This window comes from Myxocyprinus asiaticus, chromosome 13 (genome assembly GCF_019703515.2).
Source record: "Myxocyprinus asiaticus isolate MX2 ecotype Aquarium Trade chromosome 13, UBuf_Myxa_2, whole genome shotgun sequence".
Taxonomy (NCBI): Eukaryota; Metazoa; Chordata; class Actinopteri; order Cypriniformes; family Catostomidae; genus Myxocyprinus; species Myxocyprinus asiaticus.
This window is the reverse complement of record NC_059356.1, coordinates 18597829-18620057: the sequence shown is the minus strand read 5'-3', so window position 1 is coordinate 18620057 and position 22229 is coordinate 18597829. Positions and strand designations below refer to the sequence as shown.

The 22229-nt window shown below is 37.1% G+C and overlaps 1 protein-coding gene across 6 annotated transcripts in view; it reads right to left on the bottom strand.

Annotated features, from left to right (window-relative positions):
- LOC127450669 (axin-1) overlaps window positions 1-18512 on the bottom strand; it is a 39900-nt gene extending 21388 nt beyond the window's left edge. For 3 of the 6 annotated variants that reach the window (XM_051714946.1, XM_051714951.1, XM_051714952.1), the window contains exons 1-3: window positions 18359-18512; window positions 14237-15208; window positions 662-802 (exon numbers count right to left, since the gene is read on the bottom strand). In XM_051714946.1, coding sequence (XP_051570906.1) covers window positions 662-802; window positions 14237-15129 — 1034 coding nt within the window. In that variant the 5' untranslated portion in view covers window positions 15130-15208; window positions 18359-18512. The other 3 variants (XM_051714949.1, XM_051714950.1, XM_051714948.1) reach the window with 3 other exon arrangements.
- Between the last annotated feature and the right edge of the window lie 3717 nt (window positions 18513-22229).

Below are 22229 nucleotides of genomic sequence, written 5' to 3'. Positions count from 1 at the left end.
GACAAATCTGATTACACCTAAGGCCAAAATGCTGTTTATTCTTTTATGAGTTCTTATTTTGAGACCTTGTTTGCTTTCAATATTTCATTTCCTGTTCTTCCTATAACCTGCTTGTCTACAGTACAATGTGAAGGCCATTTCCTTTGTTTTCAGAGAAAGTTAATTTGAAGGGAAACAAGTCAATGCCTACAAATTACAGCCTGCAGCGCCTCATACCTCCCAATTTGAAGCTCTATAATTAGCATAAGTAATGACATTTAGAGGCTTTCATTGGTGTGGATAATGAGCAGATGGTCCTCCTCAGAGGAGAGCAGATTTGTTTCTGTTCCTAGAGCAGAGCTGAGGGAAAATGGCACTAATTCTGTGTGCAAAAGCTACTGCTCTGAGAACAGCCTCAGCTTAAGACACTCCAATGACAAGTAATATTGAGCTTTGTCTGCATGTCTTCCGTTTGATTGCTGGAATGTCTAGGCTTCTGCAGAACTGGTTGCAAATTTCCTTTGAGCTGGAAAATCCTGCCAATTTGACTTGAGGACACCATAGTGAAATTGATTCTCTGTAAGCTATGAGATGTAATGTTCCACCAGCTTGGGATAGTGAGGATGGATTGGTTTCTTGTGAGGAGTTGTGCGTATATTTGCATCTATAGATGTATACGTACACACTGCTGTCAGTAAGGGAGAGAGTGTCGGCATCGCTGGACATGCTCTGTTGCTCGCTATCGTTGGCGCTGGTGGCGGGAGCCAGCGCGTAGCCGGTGTTCACGTAGTATGGATTGATGGGCTCCCTCCATGATGCATGTCTGTTGATGAAGAATAGGACTGATGAGACTCCAGTTAAGAGATGTGGTTTAAGAAAACAATATTGGACATTCAAGTGAAACGTATAGATACTATGTAAGCTTACAATCATCAGTTTTTAAGTATCAGACAACATAATGTCAATGACAACAATTATGACCAATGTCTAACAGGTTTGATTTATTGTTCTGTGCTCTACCTGATCTGTTTTAATCGTAATGTACAAAAGGAATTATAAGTCTTAGGGTGTGAATTAGGCATCATTAATATTGTCAAAACTAATCAAAAGCATTAATGAAGGCAAACAACTAATAAAGAGCTTCATCATCTAATTAACCTAAAGCATTTCCAAAATGAGCTTTATGCTGGGCAGAGGGAACATGCAAACAGTTGTGTTCTCAGAAAATGTAGTAAGTTTGCAGTTAGTTAATGCTGACGAAGAAAACATTCCAAGCAGTTTAGGACATCATCTACTCATATGAGAACCACAGCATGAATACATGTTAGGCTGATTAATCAAGTGTTAAAAGCTGTTCTTAAAATCTAGCCAGGTGAATGATTCACATTTAGCTGATCTCTTTGAAAGCAAGGAATATTCTGCATTCAATACAAGTTAAGCTCAATTGACAGAATTCGTGCCATAATGTTGATCATCACAAAACATTATTTTGACTTGTCCCTCTTTTTCTTTACAAAAGCAAAAAATGAGGTTGCAGTCAGGCACTTACAATGGAAGTGAATGTTGGCAATTTTTCGTGTATTATTTGAGCTGTAAATATTAAATCATTGTTTTTATGGTCGTTGCAGTGTTTTAGGGTTTACAGTGTTACATTGTTATGGCAACAAAGTTGTAACAAAGTAAAATTGGATATAACTTTACACAGAAAGTTAAACAATTTTAACACACTATAATCATGTTAATATGCATAATGTTTACATCTTGTGGCTGTACTTTTGAAACAGTGAGTATTTAATATTTACAGATTGCCCCCATTCATCCATGAACATTTGTACTTGTGTGATAACATAGTTGTTGTGAATTCTGCTTATTTAAGAATGTCACCAAGGTATTGTTATCTTTGGCTAACATAGATGAGCTTTTGTCAAAATTGTAACTGAAAAATCCTCAAATCCTAATTATTTGTACTAAATTATTTTTTAATAAAGGAAAACAGTGTAAAAAATATAAATAGACTATATTTTGTTCGACTGCATTTAAAATATGCTACTAAAAATAAAACATATAATTCTTTGTGGTGAAGCCAGTGAAAATGTTGACAGGGCAAGTATAATCTGAACTACAGCCTTGGCCAGGCCGCAGACAAATAATTTGTATAATAACCTTGTTGAGTCCTGGTTATTTACCCTAAATCCCAGATGTTGTTTTTGATGAATCACCATTGTAACAGACTGGTCAACTTTGCTGGCTAGTTTAAGATATTGTAAAGGTGTGATGGGAAAATAAGGTGTAGATCACTTAAAAACAAGTGGTTTGTTTGGCCAACAAACAGCTACACTAAAGCTATAATGAATCGGAATTATCTTGTTAAAGAAACTGGCATTAATATTCCATGTTAACAAAGTCCCTTCCTTAATAAATCCAGTTTAATACTACAAATAAGTTAAGATTTACTTCAACATTTGACTTTTTAATGACAACATTTTTTTATTCCTTCCCACAGAATTTATCTTGCTAATATACACTATACCAACAGAGGCATATAACACAATCCAGGATAAACAAAATGAGCATACAGGAGAGATGATGAAAACAAGAGGCAATGAAAAAGGTAGTCCACCCTGCAAAACAGATTCCTTCTTGGAAGAACGGCAACTTCAATCTGCATCTTTCTGTACAACAATTTACAACACTGAGATGCAGTCTTAATGTTTGCATACCTATACTGGTGTGCCAATTGTGTCTAATAAGGTATACTATTGTACAGTACAAACAAAATGCTTCTGTAATAATTCCAATATATATATATATATATATATATATATATATATATATATATATATATATAAATAAATGAGAGTTGCACCTAAGCTTACCACATTAAGAGCAGGAAGTATGTACATTTTTTCTGCATATTTCTGCTGTGGTATTCTCACTCTGTTTAGAAGTGTGATACAAGACCCATTTAATTTCTGGCACTTGGGAACGGCCAGGCACTGTTTGAACCAACTGCAACTGAGACAGAAACATCTCTTTATGACCAGTCTAAACAGAGAGACAAAATGAAATGGAGACAGGCAAATACAGAGAAAGCAAGAGATGGAGAAAACAAGGCGAAAGAGAGAGAGACCCAGGTTTTCTGCAGTCTCCAGTGACTATACCTCACTCTCAACCCATTCATGGTCTTCTAATGATTCAAGCAGCAGCCATGTCAATATTCACAGTATTAGAGATAGGCCAAAAGCCTTCAGAGACGTTCACCAGCCTTCAGCAGCTCTCTCCACATGAACAGCATTCCCCATTCCATTTGATTATTTACTAAACAAAGGCTCCAAAACAGGCAGGGGGCATTTGGAATCTCTGAATCATTACTGTGATTCAAAATAAATCAATCCGTTTCTTTTCCCTCAGTAACACACACATGCCTGGATATATGTGCAACCACATTAATTACTGTGACATCTCTCATTTAAAAATAAAGAAAAAAAAACTCATACTGTAGGCACATTAGGATTTAACTGACTCCCCTTGCAGCCCATTACCACTTAAAAATCCCTGTATCTAAAAGCAACTCCACTGGGACAAAAGCACAATGTGCATTTGAAAGGAACCATTACCTGGATACAGGCTGCATTGCTGCTCCCAAGATTTATGCACCTCCCCACACTCGGAATAATGATGAGCTCTTTGTCATCCCATTTTAAATGTGATCACAGCTGACTACAGACACCTACAGATTAAATCCTCAAAGGCAGCTCTGTGCTTGAGAGTACAGGTAAGAGACTAGCTTTCAGATTACACGTTACATTACCTCTAATAGACCCACATAATCGGCCAAAACAAAAGAGCATATACTGGCTTCTGAGTGACTGCCACCCTTGATACAGCTACTAGCAAATTTGCGTTTAACACAAAGTCAATAGTAAAAATAAATGTATAAATAAATATACCTATATACTGTGTGATAGTGACATTCCGATGAAATTCATAAAAATGGTGGTATTACAAGATTTGTATTTACAAGAACCAACACCATACTGTCTATAGGACTACAATTAGTAATAATGACCAGAAAAATCTTAATTATAACAGAACTATCATTAGGATTTCCATTAACGAGTCAAAATTGACCCAATGGCTATTTGACTATAAGTTCAAAAATATACTGAGGAACACTTAAAGTCCCCCTGAAGTGCCTTGAAAAACTCTTTTTTTTTTTTTTCTTCTTTAGCCTGTTGACGTATTTCCTACTAAAAAATGAAGTTGGGGCAGGACTTGTCGAACAGCCCGTGTCTTTTGTAAAAATAGCCAATAGGTTTTAGTTTACACTGCAGCACCCAGCAAAACAATACACACACACACACACACAAGCACACACATCTGCTGCTTCTCATGCCAGAGAGAGCCGGTGTCATGATGAATTGTCTGCCTGTAAAATAGAGACTGAATCTGACGTCATAGCATTTCCTAGCAATTCCATTAGCTCATAGGACTTTTAATGAGTACTATATTCACTGCTTGAGTAAAAATCCTACAAAATCCTTCTATGATGTGTCAATATAACTTTGTAAATACGACATTTAATGACAAATGACTGATTTGTTACACATAATAGTATATTACCACAGCTATAGATTGTGAAATTAAACATTTCTTGTTCTGTGTGTTTTTCAGTTAGATTCCATTTGGCAAGCTATCTGCTACAGAATTACTTAACTACAATATTACAAAATATTTTACTTATTTACACACCTTACAATCTTATAGGACCACCAGCAATTATGACGGAAAAACCATTGTGTCCTGAGCGGTTACCTCCTGGGGACACTATTCCATGGGCGGACACAATTTATCATGACACCGGTGTTCAGCCAGGAAAGCAATCTAACAAAGTCTGACGGCCTTGAGGATCAAGTCTGACCAGTGGCAGACTGGCCATTGGGAGAACTGGGACTTTTCCCCGTGGGCCGGCTGCAAAATGGGGTTGCATGGGCCGCCGTGTTATGCAGAACGCGCCACAAAACGGCGCCGTAATATGCGGAAGGGGGCAGCGATATGCAGAAAAGGACAGCAACGGCGTGTAAAATCACTGGCCGAATTTTCTTCCCAGTCCGCCCCTGAGTCTGACTGACTTGAGGACCAAGAAATGATGTTAACTAATACGTTTCTATGTAACCAGCCCACAAACAAACACAGCGCATCACGATATTTGCTTACGACAAGGGTCGAGCAGTTGTGAACGTCAGTGCAGATGAATGAGAATCAAGCGAGTAAAACATCATCATGATACACAAACAAAGAATTAAGAACACTTACTTGTTCTATATATCCCAAGAAACCTCCAAAAAATGCTTCATTAAACAGATGAATAAACTCCAGCGAGTTTCCTCGCATCCAACTCCCACGTTAGAGCGTCCCATTCAGAAGTGATCATCCCTATGCCCTATTCCCTTCAAAGACAATTTTCCTCCATTAAGAGAGCTTCAGATGGTTGAAAGGTGATAACGGTCATTTACAACTCACTTTTATAAGTGATTCTTATTGGAAAATCTGTTTGGAACAACACAAATTGCCCTGCGAAGTCGTGATAAGCACCAGTTAGAACACAGCCAGACACACTAAATAGTAGGGGGAGGGTGCGTTCTCATTCTAGAAAGCATTAGATAGGACGAAGTTAATGCAGTAAGTTGTGAGTCATACATTTTTCTGGGTCTGTTTAGCCAGAAGAGAGAGATTGCAGATTTTAAATGCTTATCTCTTTTGAAAACAAGTTTTGTCAACTTTTAGAAGTACACTAGCATATAGCACTGATTCTTGAGATAAGGGACAATGTTTAAAAATCTTTTCTTTTTTTTTTTCAATACTAAATTAATTTTAAATGGATATATTTGCAGACAAAGGTCTCCACTAAAAAATCATGTAATGGAACAGGTTTTTATAAAAATGAAAATTTACATTTATTCCCTTTATAACTTAAATCTTACTGTAATTTGTGTCAACTCCGTCAGACACACTAAAAGCATGCTGTTTTAATTTGATCTATCCAACGAGAGTGTAAAGTCTTTAATTATCTAATAATGGTGTTCAGTAAAGGAGTTAAGTGATAAAATACATTCTATCATTTTTGTTTCTGTTTTCACACTATTCAGACAAAATGTTATATTTTTCTATCTTAAACATGTGTTGTACTCAGGAGCTATTTTGTTTGTTTGTTTGTTTTTTCTCAATTGAAGCTGCATCTATAACCTAAACTAAAATGACAAAATTATTTTACAATTCTTAACAGAAATGATCACAATGGGAAGATGGAGTTGACATGTTGAAGCTCTGACTGCAGAGACTTAAACATTGTTTGTTTAAAATATGAAAAAATTTAAAACTTACCAGACCATGTGTACTACTGTTGCATCCACAATGAGCATGAAGTGGGAAAAGGGGTACTCAAGAGTTACAGCTGACCATGACATTGTCTGATTTATTCAGGATTAAAAACAATCTGGCGGAGTTGACGCAAAGTGAGGACACAAATTTGATTATGAAAATTATAAGTTTAAGTATACTTTATGTAATGCTTGATATCTTACAGGTCCCAACCTTTCATTTGATATTTCTATTTATGAATTTGTTGCATTTTTAAACATTTTGTTTGACAGTTTAACATTGTGACTAGGCCTGTCGCGATTATTACATAAATATCTGATTGTGCTTATTTGAGATAACCGCGAATATTATGCACTTAAATTCCAATCACATTTTAATGACCAAATAAGGGAATTTTAAGCAAATATACAGTATAAATGCCATGAACGGCGCGTCTGTGTCATTTTGTTGAACTCTGTGAGTCACTGAGCTGCACCGCAGAAGTCAACCAGAGCAGCTCCTATCCGGAAGAGAACGTGAAATGCTTCTCAAGCGCTTTGATGCACGCGCCGTCAGTAGAGGCTTGCGCCAAACTCCCGCGAAAATATAAACTAACAAATATAAACTTTGATAGTGAAAGCAAAGCCCTCTGGTTTCACTTTAACGATCGTGTGATGGAAAATGATCCTGTTCACAGCAGGTTCACACACGTAGTGTTAATGACACAGTGGCACAGAGGAGACGCATGCTTACTCTATTTCTGTGAAGTGATAAATGATGAAACTAAATTGCAAAGGTATTGCTTCATGACATATAAGGGCTCCTGGGTCTAATCAAAAAGCATTAAAATAACATGTGAAAGTGAAGAAATTAGGACAGAAATATTTTACTATTGCATAATATAATATAGTTTATTATATAATATTTTTATGAGCAATATTTTAATAAGCAACAGTGTAAATTAATAATTGACCAAAAAGAGATTATAGTATTTAGAAATATTGTTATATTTAAAACATAATTTTTCTTGTCATTTCAAACTAAGGTTACATTTACATGACAACGATGTACTAAAAACGGAAAAGTTTTTCCATTGCGTTTTTGAAAAGTTTCGCGTACAGACGACAACGTTGTCAAAACGATCCCTGTTCACACAGATCCGCGAAAATGACTAAAAACGCTGTATTATGCATGCCAGGCCAGTAGTTAGCGATGTCACTTTGTAAAGAAACACTACGCGCCTGCGCACATAAGCATTCTGCCACAGAGCGGTGAATACAAACAATGAAGATGGCGATCGCTGGTCATAGTAGTGATGCAGTAAATCTACACTTTGCTGGAGAAGCGTCAATAAACTCAAAATCTTGAGCAGCACAAACATAGTCCTGTAGTCCGCCATCGTAGTTTTGAATGTCTCGCGCGTTGTTTTGAAGTACTCGCGTGCATGCCTATAGACTGAACACGTAATACACGTGCGCATGACATCTTCGTTTTCACAAAATTTGCATTTTTGTATGTTTACACGGAGACAATAACGGCACTGTTTTCAAAAACTTGCACTTTGAAACCCGTTTTCAAAAGTTTGCATTTTCAGGCCCCATAACGACGTTGTCGTGTAAACGAACAGCCAAAACGCATAAAAAGTTTTCCGTTTTTAGTTGAAAACGTTGTCGTGTCAACGGCCCTTAAAGTTGACCAAAAGGAGAGACATATTTGAAGTATTTAGAAATATTTCTATATTTAAAACATTATTTTTCTTGTCATTTAAAACTAAAGTTGACCAAAAGGAGAGATATATTTAAAGTATTTCTTTGATATTTAAAACATCATTTTTCATGTCATTCACAAGTTTTTTAAAGCCTTAAAAGGAAATTGGGGAAGTGACCCTATTAAGCCCACGTACCATATTAGCCCACTTACGGTTTCATTTTGAAATATAAAAAAGACAGAAAGCAGGAGAACAAATTGTTGTTGCAGAGGAAATGCACATATTTGTTGGTATCATTTTACTTTTTATTTGGAGCCAATGTGCTACCACTGTTTGGCGGCCATTTTGGAATTTGCTCCAAAACGTCACTGTTTTTGATGACCTAAAAAAAAAACAACAACATTTTTCTGGAGTCAGATTAACAAACCGGGTGAGAAATGATAAAAATTGTACAATTAAGAGATTAACAAATCAAACGATACTTGATATTATTTATTTTATTTAACAGCAATACTTCATATTTGAATAGATGGATTTCATGAGTATCTGGAGCTAGTGCAGGACACTGCCTGAATGACGCTCACAAAGATAGATGCTGTAAAAGAATATAAATGAATAAAAACTGCTGATAACCACATTAAATGAAAATATGTAAGTTTCTGGAGCACAAACAAGATTTAGTGCTCTATCTGCAATTATAATCCAGAAATATAACTTTGTTTTCATGTGAGCTTATGAGGAACAGTGCCTTTGAAAAGCCTGTTTGCTCATAACTTAAAAGCAGAATAATTATTTCATTTGTTTAAACATCAATTACAAACATGCTCTACATTGTAAAATATAGGGTGTTTTTATCCATGAAAAAAAAGATATTACGTGTTTACTTTGACTCTACTTTAAATTATTAAGGTTTATTTTCCATTGACCCCTATTGTTCCTAATAAGCCCACTGAGCAAATAACCCAATGAACCTCATATTAAACTGAATTCATAGTCTACATACTGAATCGATTTTCACTGCAGGGAGAAAATGAATAGCCAGAAACCAATGTGATTAAAGCTTGCAGGATTATATATATATATATATATATATATATATACACACACACATTTAATTGACTGGTTTTGATGTTTGAGGTCTAAATCTAAAAACAAGGTAAACATTGAGGTGTTCATTGAGGGTCACTTCCCCTCATTTTTCCCTATTTTATTATTTGATTTATATGTTTGAAGTTAAATGAATATTCCGGGTTCAATACAAGTTAAGATCAATCAACAGTATTTGTGGCATTATGTTGATTATCACAAAATTTTGACTCGTCCCTCCTTTTCTTTAAAAAAAAGCAAAAATCAAGGTGACAGTGAGGCCAATGTTTTAAATACTCACGTGTAAACATGATTTTTGTGTGATAAAATTGCTTAATAATCTTTTCTGTGGAATGTTATAGCCAGTTTTACAACTTCTTTGCCATGATGACGTAATGTCAACAAACCTTAAAATGACTGAAAAAATGGCAATTTACACAACTTAACAGTTCAATTCATTTTTGTGGTAATCAACATTATGCCACAAATGCTGTTGATAGAACTTGTATTTACCCCATAACATTCCTTTAAATATGTAAAAATTACTTCTTAAGGTGTATGAAGCACACATACACCTTAAGAAATATGACAATTTATATGACAATTAATCGTGAAAGCCCTAAAAGAGACAATTAATCATCATAATCAAATTTCATAATCATGACAGTCCTAATTGTTACCTTTTGCGGAGGACAGGTTAAGTTACATGTGCTTCCAAGTATAGAGCATGCATTTAAAAAAATTATAAATGAAATTATAGAAATTTAATTATAGTATAAATGAAGTAATGAATGCCTCGAGTATTCACATTTCCTTTATTATTTCTATTGTTATAAAATTCTTAATTTTTAACATAAATTTGACTTGTGTTTAGGACATGTTTTGCATCATATCTCATGAATCAGTGATAGATTACCTTAAAGCTAATAGATATAGACTAAAATTTAAAAAAAAAAACTATACTTTTGATTTCACGGGGTCTTAAAGCCAGAAAAGTACAAATATTATTTGATACATTTATTTAAGATTACTTGGTTCAATCTCAAGGCAGAAACCGTTTATCTATTTTTCTTGTTATTGTTTTGGTGCAAGAGATCAAAATCACAACAGAAAATAACAAAAATAATTTTCATATTGATTCCTACTGGAACAAATTCCTCTCCACAAAATTGATGACTAGATTAAAAACGGTTATTACTTTGACCACTGCTCGTATAGACTTCATTTGATTTGATTACGGGACAAAGACTTGAAGGTTGCCCATTACAAAAAATAACTGCAGTCCTATTAGAAAGCTAACTGGTAGTATCTTTCCATAGTAAGAAACTTCTGAAATTCCTCACTTCTCATTACTTGTCAGCAAATAAAAGACATATGACTTCTGCAAAATTTAAATGCTTGAAACCCTAAAGCATAGACCTAAAAGGCTGTTTAAAAAATAAACGTGGTGTCTTTTTGTAATTCCAGCCAAATACTTCATGTAGGCCTAATGAAAAAATCATTTGAAAACAACCTCACAAATACTTTGCTCCCGCTAATTAAAAACACATCAGGTCCAGAGGCAATGGAACAGACATTCGGCTGGGTGAAATGTGGAGGCCGTTTTTGTGGCTTAATAATATCAAGTCTATCATTTTGTCATGTTATAGCTTGTTAAAAGAGGTACCCCTTAACAGCTTTCAAAAATTAAAATGCCACACAAAGCCCTCCAAATGCTAAACATAAACTGTCAGGAGAAGACACAAGTCAAAGTAGCAAAGGGAGAAGATAATGCACAACAATCTCAAAAAGACAGATGCATTTCCTTTTGTAAACCTCCTGGGGATGTTTCTCATTTTTATTCCTCACCTGAAAGAGCATCTAAAGAGCTGAGATATTGGACAGAACAGGGTTACTGCATCATCAACAGATGTCAAGGTTTGCCTGAGACAGTTGAGAGAAACTGGGTCAACTTCTAGGGATAGATTTCCGCAATTTTCATCTTTTTGCGGGAGAAGTGCCAGCAGTTAACAGTGTAGTTGAGCACATCAGAGCAGCAAAACACAATGTATGCTTGAGCATTTTACAGAGGCTAAATCAGGCTGTGTAAATCCTCCTCCTGCTCCTCCATGCCTGCTTAGAATTTAAGCTTTAGCTTTGTTTTTTTGGGGGGCAAAGTCTGAAGAATTCTGCGGAATAGATTTAAACATGTAAAATTTTGTTAATCGGAAGTGACAGCATTACACTTATATTGGTAACTGAAAGCATTATCATATTAGAACTGGGTGATATGTAAAAAAATATTTTATCAATAATCGCCTTAAAAAATATTGCAATATCCGATTACATCATCAGGGTCGGTGAATATTTTTGCTTTATTGATTTATTGAAACATGAAAAACTTACAAGACATTTCTAAGTTCAAAACGCACTTTAAACGAAACGAAAAAATCTATTAAAATAACGAAGTGATCAAAAAAAATCTTATACTGTATAACCACCTCCCCAAATCCAAACATTGACTGTCTGCCATCACACAAGCATCAGTCAACGACAACAGATGGAAAATTACTAATAGCCTACAAATTTAGAATTAAAGACAATCATAAATTAAAAGATAACAATAATCATAATAAATAAGCCTAATAAATTCCCTTGTGTTCCCAAAATAATGCTGCCAAATGTGTGTTCTTATCGAATTTGTGTTTGTATTCCATTTTGGTAATACAGTTTATGCTGCCTAAAGAAAAGAAAATAATACTCAATTTTATGTTCAAGGTAAACGTGTCTTGTATTATTTTATGATTGAATCAATTTCGTCTTTGTTTCTTTAATACAAAGATAAATATTACTGAAGCTGCAGAGTTGCGTTCACAATGCATGCCACGAACTTCTCCGTGGAAATAAAACGAACTAAACTCACAGCACCTCCTGAGATGATCGGAGATCATTTGCAGCATTCTCATAGATGACATTAGTCTTGCAAAAAGTTTTCAGATGAATGAAAGAGAAAAACAGAGTGATAACTCTTTTACATGTTTACATAAAGTGTGTTTCTTTGTGTCTAACAGCATTTCTTGTCATGTGTCACTCCAAGACATCTTACAGGGCTCCAGACTGCGACTAAAATGGCGAGAGATCCGTGACCAAATGACTCTTTTGAACCGGGTCTTCTTCATGAATCACCCGAAAAGAACTGAGGGTGTGAACTCAGGAGCTAAGGTTAGCAGTCTGAATCAGAGTCACTTTCTCAGCGAATCATCCGTCAGTGTGTTCACAACTGGGAGCGCAGACATTTCAAAATAGGAGTCCCATGTTTATTTCGGGCTTCTTTATAATTAAAAGTCCCGCAAATGTGAACATTTATGAGACAAAAGGGGAATGCAAATGTATCTATCTTCTCAACTATATATACTGTTTATTAGACCTCTGATTAATAGGTTATCAGCTGTCTTCCTTTTCTTCTGCTTTCTATCTAAATAGAGCAATTATATGATTTGGTGACTGAAAACAGCCATTTGGCTCCTTAATGTTTCAGTTAAGAAGCCAATAATTTTTTTAGTCTGGAGCCCTGTCTTACAGGTTGCCCACCTGTTCCGGGTAGATCAGCAAAATTACCTGCGCATGAAATACCTGCGTTTGGACGAGGAGCTTGCAAACTGGATTCAGCCTCGTCGCATTTGGCAGGTGCCTGTGCTAGTTTCACACCCTGGGCTTCTGTTTAATATACTGTATTTGCCGACTTCCCAGATCCATGGTTTTGCCATTTCCTGATATTGTTCATCATCATCTGTTGCAATCGTCATCAGGACATTTGTAAGATATCGTCTATATCTGACTACATCGTCCTATCGCCCAGCCCTAGATCAAATTAGCCAAAATATTTGCCAAAACAATGTAAGGGGTGGCAGATTTGTAGAATTTTATGAATGACTGGCATTCCAATTCTGAAGAGTTCTGTGGGCAAAAATTCTATGTGGGCATGGACATTAGCTTAAATTATTTCCTGGCAGAATAATTTTTCACAATTATTATGATTGAATTTAACTATTAGTTGCTAATGCTATAACTATTGACGCATGCACAAAATTACCATTTACCTGTGGTAAAATCACTGTAACGCACAGCCTCAAGTGGCTTGTTGCTTTAAAATGTAATTGCGAATGCACCTGTCGATATTTGCTTTTAAATCACGAGTGAAAAAGCTTTGTAATCTTCAGCAGAGACTGTTCAGAAGCCCACATGCACAGCTTTCTATTCCAGCAGGACAAGGATTAAAGTATTTAGCAGTCACATCTCTAAATCCCATTTTGCTCATATGGAAGGACTTGAGGCTCTGATGCATCAAATGATTTGCTGTAACTTTCACAGCATGGCTTAAAAATCGGTCTCTGCATATTAAATGATGTTGGTATGGTGCACAATGTGAACGAGAAATATCTGCACTAAAAGAGTACAATGGGCCATCACAACTGGTGGCGAGGAATGCCTTTGGAATGTCTGAACATAAAAATTCATTACAAAACACAATCCCTGAAACATACATTCCAATATGCTTGTTCTCCGGGCAAACTATGGGTGGTATGAGACAAACAGAGATATAGATCTACTAACACATTTTATCGTTCAGATACAGAGCAAATCTATACACCTGTGGGCTTCAAAGTGCATTAGATCATAAGTGTATATGAAGGCATCTGTAAAATCCATACTTATGCCAAATCATTTTTTCAGTGTGCATTTTTTCTTTCTTGCAAATCCAGTTTTTCCTTTGTGCACATTATAGAGAACTCATGTTGTGGTTTTCCTGAAGAAACCTTTATTCGACTACAAAAGCCTGCCATTCAAGAGGCACCTGCATGGAGAACACAAAGGGTACCCACTTGCACCAACTCGCAGTAGGTAAAGGCACCACTGCAACCCACTATCTGTCTTGCTACCACAGTCACAGGTACTTAGAGGTTTCTGCCTATACTGCATTCCTCTCATCTCCTGTGGAAGGCTGTGCTTAACTCAGATACTCTTTTTATCTTTTTCTTCTAGCTGCGATTGCACCAGGAGGGGGGAAGAGGAAGGAGGGAGACGGGAAAGGGAGAGAAGCTTTTCAAAGCTGCAGGGATTTACCTGTACTCACGGTTGTCCTGATATCTTTTACTGCTGGCCACCCGCTGAGGCACAGTTTCCAAGAGCAGCTTCTGGGTCAGCATGTTGCTGGGGGTGGGGTCACTTTCAGGATGCTGCTCCTGTTCCTGGTCACACCGCCACTCCTCGTCTTCATTCAGAGTCGGTAAGTACCCTGGCAAGACCTTGCCGTTCCCTGACATTGAGCTCTGGTCACTGAACAGCTTGGGACTCTCCCCACCTGTCCTGGTGTATTCCAAATAGATGTCGGATTTCAAAAACAAAGGGTAGGTGTTCTCCTCCATCATAGTCTGTATCTCAGTTTGAGCTTGGTCAAACATGGCAGGGTCAATATGAAGCTTCATCACACAGTCCTTGATGAAGCTTTTTGTGGCCGGTTTGATCTGTCTCGAGACAATTCCATTGTTATCCAAGATATACTTTTTGTAAATGGCTTTTGCTAGTTTCAGCATCTTCTCATTGCCTTCGTTAGTCTCCTGCTTCCGGAAGCCGCTGCAGGCAAACCAGAAGTCCAGCATGTCAGCACAGTCCTCCTGTTTGAGGAAAGTCCTGAACAAGTGGATGCCATCTTGGTCATCCAGGAGAGAATGTAAGGACTCTGCCCACTTCAGGTAGGGTGGCGTTGGGGAAGCACTACCCTCGGGCTCATAGCCCAGATCCAGGTCAGGTCTTCTGGGCGTCGCTATGGAGGCCTCATTCTTGAGGCTCTCGCACTTGGAGGAGTAAAAACTGTGGCCATACTGCCGTCCATCACTGGACACCAGATCGCCCTCCTCTCCAGGGACCGGGGGTCTGGGGGCATCCTCAGTGAAGTTGCCACCCAGGTCTGTCAGATAGCATCCCTTCTCCTTTACACTCATGCTCACAGTGTCCATGCACCCAGTCCCAGTACAGCCCACAAGGCAGAAAGTTTATATCCGGACTTCTATTAATGCCACAGCGAAAGAATGCCTCCTGTATTGAAGGTGAGAAGGGAAGAAAAAAAAACATTCATAAAGGCTTGACACTATCAAAGGAGAGGGTCAGTCTTTGCAGAAAACAGTCTAAAACCTCCTGAACCTTGTGTAAAATAGTGAGGCTAATTCCAAGAAGTAGAAATTGGTAAGCAGAGGTGACAACTCATTGTTCAGGATGAAAAGCCACTGAACTTGGGAATAACACATTTTAAATGTAGGAATGTCCCGATACCATTTTTGAGAACCAGTACCAATAGTTTTTTTTTTTCTGTATTCCATATCAACATTTTATTTCAATTTTATCATCTAAATGGTGTCTTATTAATAATAAAGGAATTAAGATTTTAATCAAATTAAAATATTTTCAACATAATATTGTATTATTTTTAACAAATAAAGCGCTTTATACAGATCCTCACATTACAACCCAAAATACAACACTGGAGTTATTTTTGTCAAATAAAGTGCTGCATAACAGAGCACCAAAGATGTGAGATATTGCTTAAATATAATACAATTACAAATGATTTATTAATAGTAGTAGTAGTATTACAATGAATTTTACATTATATATATATATATATATATATATATATATATATATATATATATATATATATATATATATACAGTAGTGACATATTTCTAACATATTTTTTCCATTGTAATTGAGTGTGGCACACAGGTGAAACTCATTAACCACTTATCTTCCTGCCCTGCTTGCCACATTGAGCTTTTATTTTTCCGGAAGCTTTAATTTTTTCGTTTCTGTATGTTTTCGATGGTAGCTTCTTACTTCCGGAAAAGCATGTCACTACATGACTCAAAGTGATTATTAAACTTTTAAAGGCTGTTATTTCATTCAATAAATATGTAGTCTGTATGTGCCTCACGCAACAAAGTGAATTAGCGCTCTGCTCGCTGTCATCTGCTAGTAACAACGTGCTCAATGCTCATGATGGTGTCTTCCGTGTATGAGCCAAGGAGCTCCAAAAGGTACGAGTAGTCGGCGTCGGCACAACACTGACTCCACACTTTCACTTTGAAACAAGCAGCACATGCAAACTATATATTTATCTTATTACATCGCAGCCTTTGGACATAATGTGATTTTAATTTGTACGCTGTTTACCGAATGACATTCATACATAAGATGGTATAGTTTTTGGTTTCAGAGCATTTTTACGAGCATGAGCACAAGTACATGAGCGCTGTATTGGACCCGATTCCGATACCAGAATCGGTATCTGGACATCCCTATTTAAATGTAAACATCCTGATTTATAAACACATGATTACATTATAACAAGAGAATAAAATTATGAACGAGACAAAACCTTAAAGAAGGCCACCTGTATTAGCTACAAAGACATTATAATTCTAATCTGTACTGAAGGAAAACTGATCTACTCGTTTTACTCAAGCAAATCAGTAAATACTTACTAATGATTAAACTGTCATCTAAGCTTTTTAAATGAAATTCCACATGTCACCTTGTGCTTGCCTTTATGTGATCAATTCAAAAGCTGTGTAAAAACTGTGACCTGTTACCAGCCGTTAGATCATACATATCAAGCCAAATTATGATTACTTATCATTCACATTCTGGCTAGAGTCGATAAGTTTAATAAAAGGAAGCATTTTACTCCAACCATACACCCAAGACCTTTCTGATTAGACAAGTACAGGAATTTAAATATTGTCAAGAGTCTAAAGAGCTACCACAAGTCAGTTACATTGTAATAATAATGGTCCAAAGAGTGAAGAGGGTCTTGGTTCACCTTTTGTGCATGTGAAATTTAGTTTCAACACTGCAATGCTCAACATTGCCATTAAATCTTGCAGAGGTCTGAGGCATATCTATCTTAAAGAAAAGAGGGCAAAAAGGCGACCCATCGTGGCACAAAAACTCTCCTGTGACCAGCTTTATGACTCCAACCATAAATGCAACACTTTCAAGTTCCGACCCTAAAACCTGTGACTGCCTGCCAACTACATTTCGTCTGATGTTGTTGATAATAGAGCTAAAGGGAAAAGAAACCTTGCGCTATCCTTGTCTAAGCCAAACAATAACTTTAACAGCTCAAACTTCAAGGGAAGCTACAATGGCGATTGTAAACGGGCTAACCCGGCACCAAAATACACTCGACACAAAATTATAAGCATTACCTCTCTGCACACTCCAAGTCGATTTAAAGCCATAATTCACAACTGCACTGTTGCTTTAAAGCAAAGGTCTGCAAACCATAACTACTTAAGCGGATATTAAGAGGCTACTAACAAGCTACAAACCAAAACAGATAAGTAAAATAAATAAATAAACACAACGGAAAACAAACGCATCAAAGAGCATAATGAGCAAGGAAAGGACGTACGTGCGGTGCGAGACCTTCCTGAATAAGTGAAAATATATGGTGGAAAAAAAGACTTCCACCATCTTTAAGTGTATTAGCCGACACTGCTAGTTAGCTTGCTCTGCTGATACACTGAACTGATCCGACTCAACTAGTGTGAGAACACGTTGTCATAGCACGCTTAGCCATCTTTAACCGCTATAAACACCAATGTAACCGATCATCCCAATTAAGCACTACTACAGCATGTAAAAACCCCAGGACTGCACAAACAGATCGCGTTCGCCCTCGGTGCGGTTTTTTTTCTTTCCTGACGACATTACAGCACCCCTTTCGCTGCCCTCGCGATCTGCTTTGAAGTGAGCCCCACATTCATCGCATTCATGTCTCGGCCTCAGCAGCAGCAGGAGCGGATGGGGGAGGGGGAAGTAAGAAACAAACTCCATACATACACACACATAAACCAGGCCCTTCCGCAGCCCAGCGACTAGTATGCAACTTTGCAACACTGATTTGCACACTCCAACGCGCGCATCTCGATCAATGCTCACGCGCCCGACCTCGCGCGCAGATAATCCAACATCAAAAACCGAGCGCGACAGATTTATCAGCGCGTCCACGACCTCGAATAGGATTCAAATACGAGCAGCGTTAAGTGACAGCACATTTCATCTCTCTCTCTCACTCTCTCTCACTCTTTCTCTCGCTCTCTCTCTCTCTCTCTCCGCTACCGCAAACCCTCTCCCCCATTACACCCGAGCCAAGAGGAGGAAAAAAAGTGCTCCGTACTATACCTGTGAGAACCTACTTTCCGTTTTCGAGCGCATCGGGAATAGCGTTGTACGCGGCTAGATGTGAATCGTGTCATCGATGCGGATCTCGGAGTTTAAAAATAACAAAGAAAACAGTCGGTTCTCCACCTCTCCATGGCTGACTCTCACACTCCTGTGCCCGTGTGCGAGTGAGTGAGTGAGAGAGGAACAGGAGATGCGCAGCGCCGCGCACGGCCAGAAATAACACTGCCGCCTGAAGAAAGAAATAAAAGCGAGGAAACCCTGGGGTGCGAAGCGCGCCTTCAGTACACTTCAACTACAGTCGAAAATAAAGCTCTGTAATAGCCACCGTTTTATAATCTTCATGCTGATGTGCCAGTCTGTATACTTTTTTTTTTTTTTTTTGAGGCTACAACTGTGCACAGATGCATGAATATTTTTTGGTTGTACATCCACAGAGGACTATCACATTGATGAAATGATCTCAAGTCTTGTCTTGTCATTCAATCTGGTTTTGATTTAAGATATCAAGCTTTATCCACTACAGCACTGTTTGGCCCATGCTTAACACAGTAAAACATAACAAGCTTAAAGGAACAGTTCACCCCAAAATGCTGAATCTCCCACCATTTAATCCCCCTCATGCCATCCCAGATGCGTATGACTTTCTTTATTCTGTGGAACACAAATGACATTTTTCAGAAGAATATCTCAGCTCTGTCAGTACATATGATGCAAGTGACCAGAACTTCGAAGCTCCAAAAAGCACATAAAGGCAGCATAAAATTAATCCATATGATTTAATCCATATCTTCTGAAGTGATGTAATCGGTTTTGGGTGATAACAGCCAGGGCCAGGTGGTGACAATTCTAGGGACCCACAGTACGGGAAGGACACAAAAACTCCAGTAGTTACGCTATAGGCCCATATACTATGACTAAATGATCATATAGATACAGCTTGTATGCCTAAGAGTTCAATTAAACCACAAAAACATGCAATATTGGTGAAATAAGTCTCCAAATCAAAGTCACTCATCTCCCCTCCCCTCCCTAAAAATTGATTAGTCTCGATGGTTTGCTCACACTAATATAAATTACCTCAGGATGCCAAACAGCTGCACGCCCAACAAACTGGAAAGTGCCTCCCAAACCAATGAACACTATCTATCAGCATTCAGAACATCGGCGCTGTTCTGAGAACAGTTTTAGCTTTTTCACTATGGCGATTCTGCTTTGCGAGTCTGACGCTGAGACTGAGAAAGACACACACTAAAAAGAATCAGGAAAAAAACAAAACCATTCTGGGTACCAGAAATGAATGGAAAAGAATGAGCGGGAGGCCAGGAGAACTGTAGGAGTCCAGTCTATCAAGACGTTCTTTTCAAGACAGGTTAGCATACATCAAATCTGGACAAAATCTGGTCAAAATCCCCATCTTGGCGAGGTATTAATGTAAACAGAGTCGGATTGTATAACGTGCTGGGGAAAAAAATCAGATGTGTGTCAAAACACGGGATGCATTAGGCTTTGCAGTGCAAATGCAGCATTATGCTATACAGACCTGCCACTATCTGATATGTTTTTACTTAAACAACAATATTGTAAAGAAAAAAAGAAAACAGCTCTCTGCCCTTGGCTGGATAACTTTAGTAGCTTAAAGTATTAATATATTATTTACTTGAATTAACTGGAATACTTGATATTGCTGTTAGACACCTGAAAGGCTTTTATTTGTTTATTTGGTCTAATTTTATTAATTACCTTTTGTCTTGAATAATTGCTTGAGAACTTGAAACAATGTTGTGGCTAAATGCCATTGTTTTGATGTAATATTTATATAAAAATTTAACCTTTTTTTAAATAAAAGAGCATACATACATTATTACTTTTGGTATGGAGAGATATTTCACTGGCATTGGTATATCGAATACTGAAATTTTGGTATTAAAGTGAAGACTTCTTAGGATGGTTGGTGATCATCTGCTATATAACAAGTACAAGTTAATAAAGTACTGTCTAGTACAGTTGGACTTCAAAAACATTATACTATAAGTGACTTGGTCAGCAAAAAGGTCCAGCATTTGGATTTTGGTTCAGCACAGGTGTATTGAGGCAGTCTTAGTATGGATGTAAAATCATGTGAAACATATGCATAGCTCATTTGTGTTACAGTTTTTGCTATTTAGCAATTAGAAAAAAAAATCAATTTTCACTTAAAAAATATCCAACAGTAGAGAGTGCTACAAAAGTGTGGTGTAAATTTAAGGTGCTCAGTGGTATGTGGAAATGTAATCAAGCTTGAAATCAAGATGTTGCATAGAGACTGCAATAGCAAGATTTATGGTGAAAAATTAGTTACTGTACATTTTGGTCTGTTCTCACCCAAAACCAAGTGGATCAGTTTAGAAGACATGGTATAAACCACTGTTGTCATATACTTTTATGCTGCCTTTATGTGCTTTTTGTTGCTTTAAAGTTTTGGTTTCAGTTTTATTTTTTTATTTTTTTCACTTGCATTGTATGGACATACAGAGCTGAGATATTCTTCTAAAAATCTTCATATGTGTTCTGCAGAATACAGAAAGTCTTACACATCTGGGATGACATGAGGGAGAGTAAATGATGAGAGAATTTTCATTTTTGGGTGAATTATCCCCTTAACTATGAAAAACCCTCCACAACTCTCCCAATGTGAGAGAAGAAGTTGGAATCAAGGCACAATTTCTCTCCAACTGACAGAAGATGAAAGCAACTTAAAAAAGAAAGCAGGAGATTTACACATGGTTCTTTTCTTTCAATCATGAAAAAGCATGTCAGCAGGAGGTATGCATCTTTATAATCCTTTTTTATACACAAGAAAGTTTTTGTTCTGTGAACTATACAAGTCACTTTGGAAAAAAATTTTGTGCCCCTCTCCCATTTCTTCACCTCTCACAAAGACTAAAATCTTAACTTGTGTTAAGAGCAAGAAATAAGTCATCTGACTGGACGCAGATAGCCATGTGTGTCAGAGAGTCAAAAGCCTTTGCAGATGATATGTAGAAGCTAGTTCTGGATTTATGAGAAAGTTGAGCAAGGGCATTCGTATCTTATGACTTAGTGCAGGCCATATAGTGTTAAAGGACCTGCTTTTGAAAAAAAATTAGCAGGCCTTAAAGACGAAGATTACTTTATGCTCTGAACCTCTGAAGTTATGACTCAACACCTGGATATAATCAGGCATGTAATCTCATGGATTCATTGTGAAAAGTTCAAAGGCCTTTGGAATGTGGAGTCCCTTTCCTCCTTTGTATGACTTTATTTGATTAGCTCATCTGAAAATGAAAGAGCAATTTGTGGAGAACCATTAATTTAATGACATTGTACAAATTGTTCATGGGCAAATCAAGATGGGGTGTAGCATTCCATCTGACTTCATCTTTGAATTTGACACACCAAAATTATTTTGGCAACCTTGGCACACCTTGGCAAATATTATTTTTGTGTATATGGTCAGTATATATGTATTTTTCACACAGCAAAAGAGTAGTTCTAACGATTCACATGGCTTTATCCTATCATGTTTTTTGCTTTAAATAAATATACTAAAACTTTTAATATTATGAAAATTACTTTGTAAGAATATTTATCAGAATTCTGGTATTCTGACTGTTATTCTGAATTCTGACTGTTTCACAATACTAAAGCAAACACAAAGCAATTGTCTCTTTTGTGTGTGTGTGTGTGTGTGTGTGTGTGTGTGTGTGTGCAAATTTGATGACAAAAATTAAATAATTGGGTAGTTTTGCAAAACAAGGCAAAATGTTTGGAAATTGCAAAGACAAAATATTTGGCTCTTTCTACCTTGACTGCCTAAAACACAGACTAGACTGCATTAATAAAAAAATAA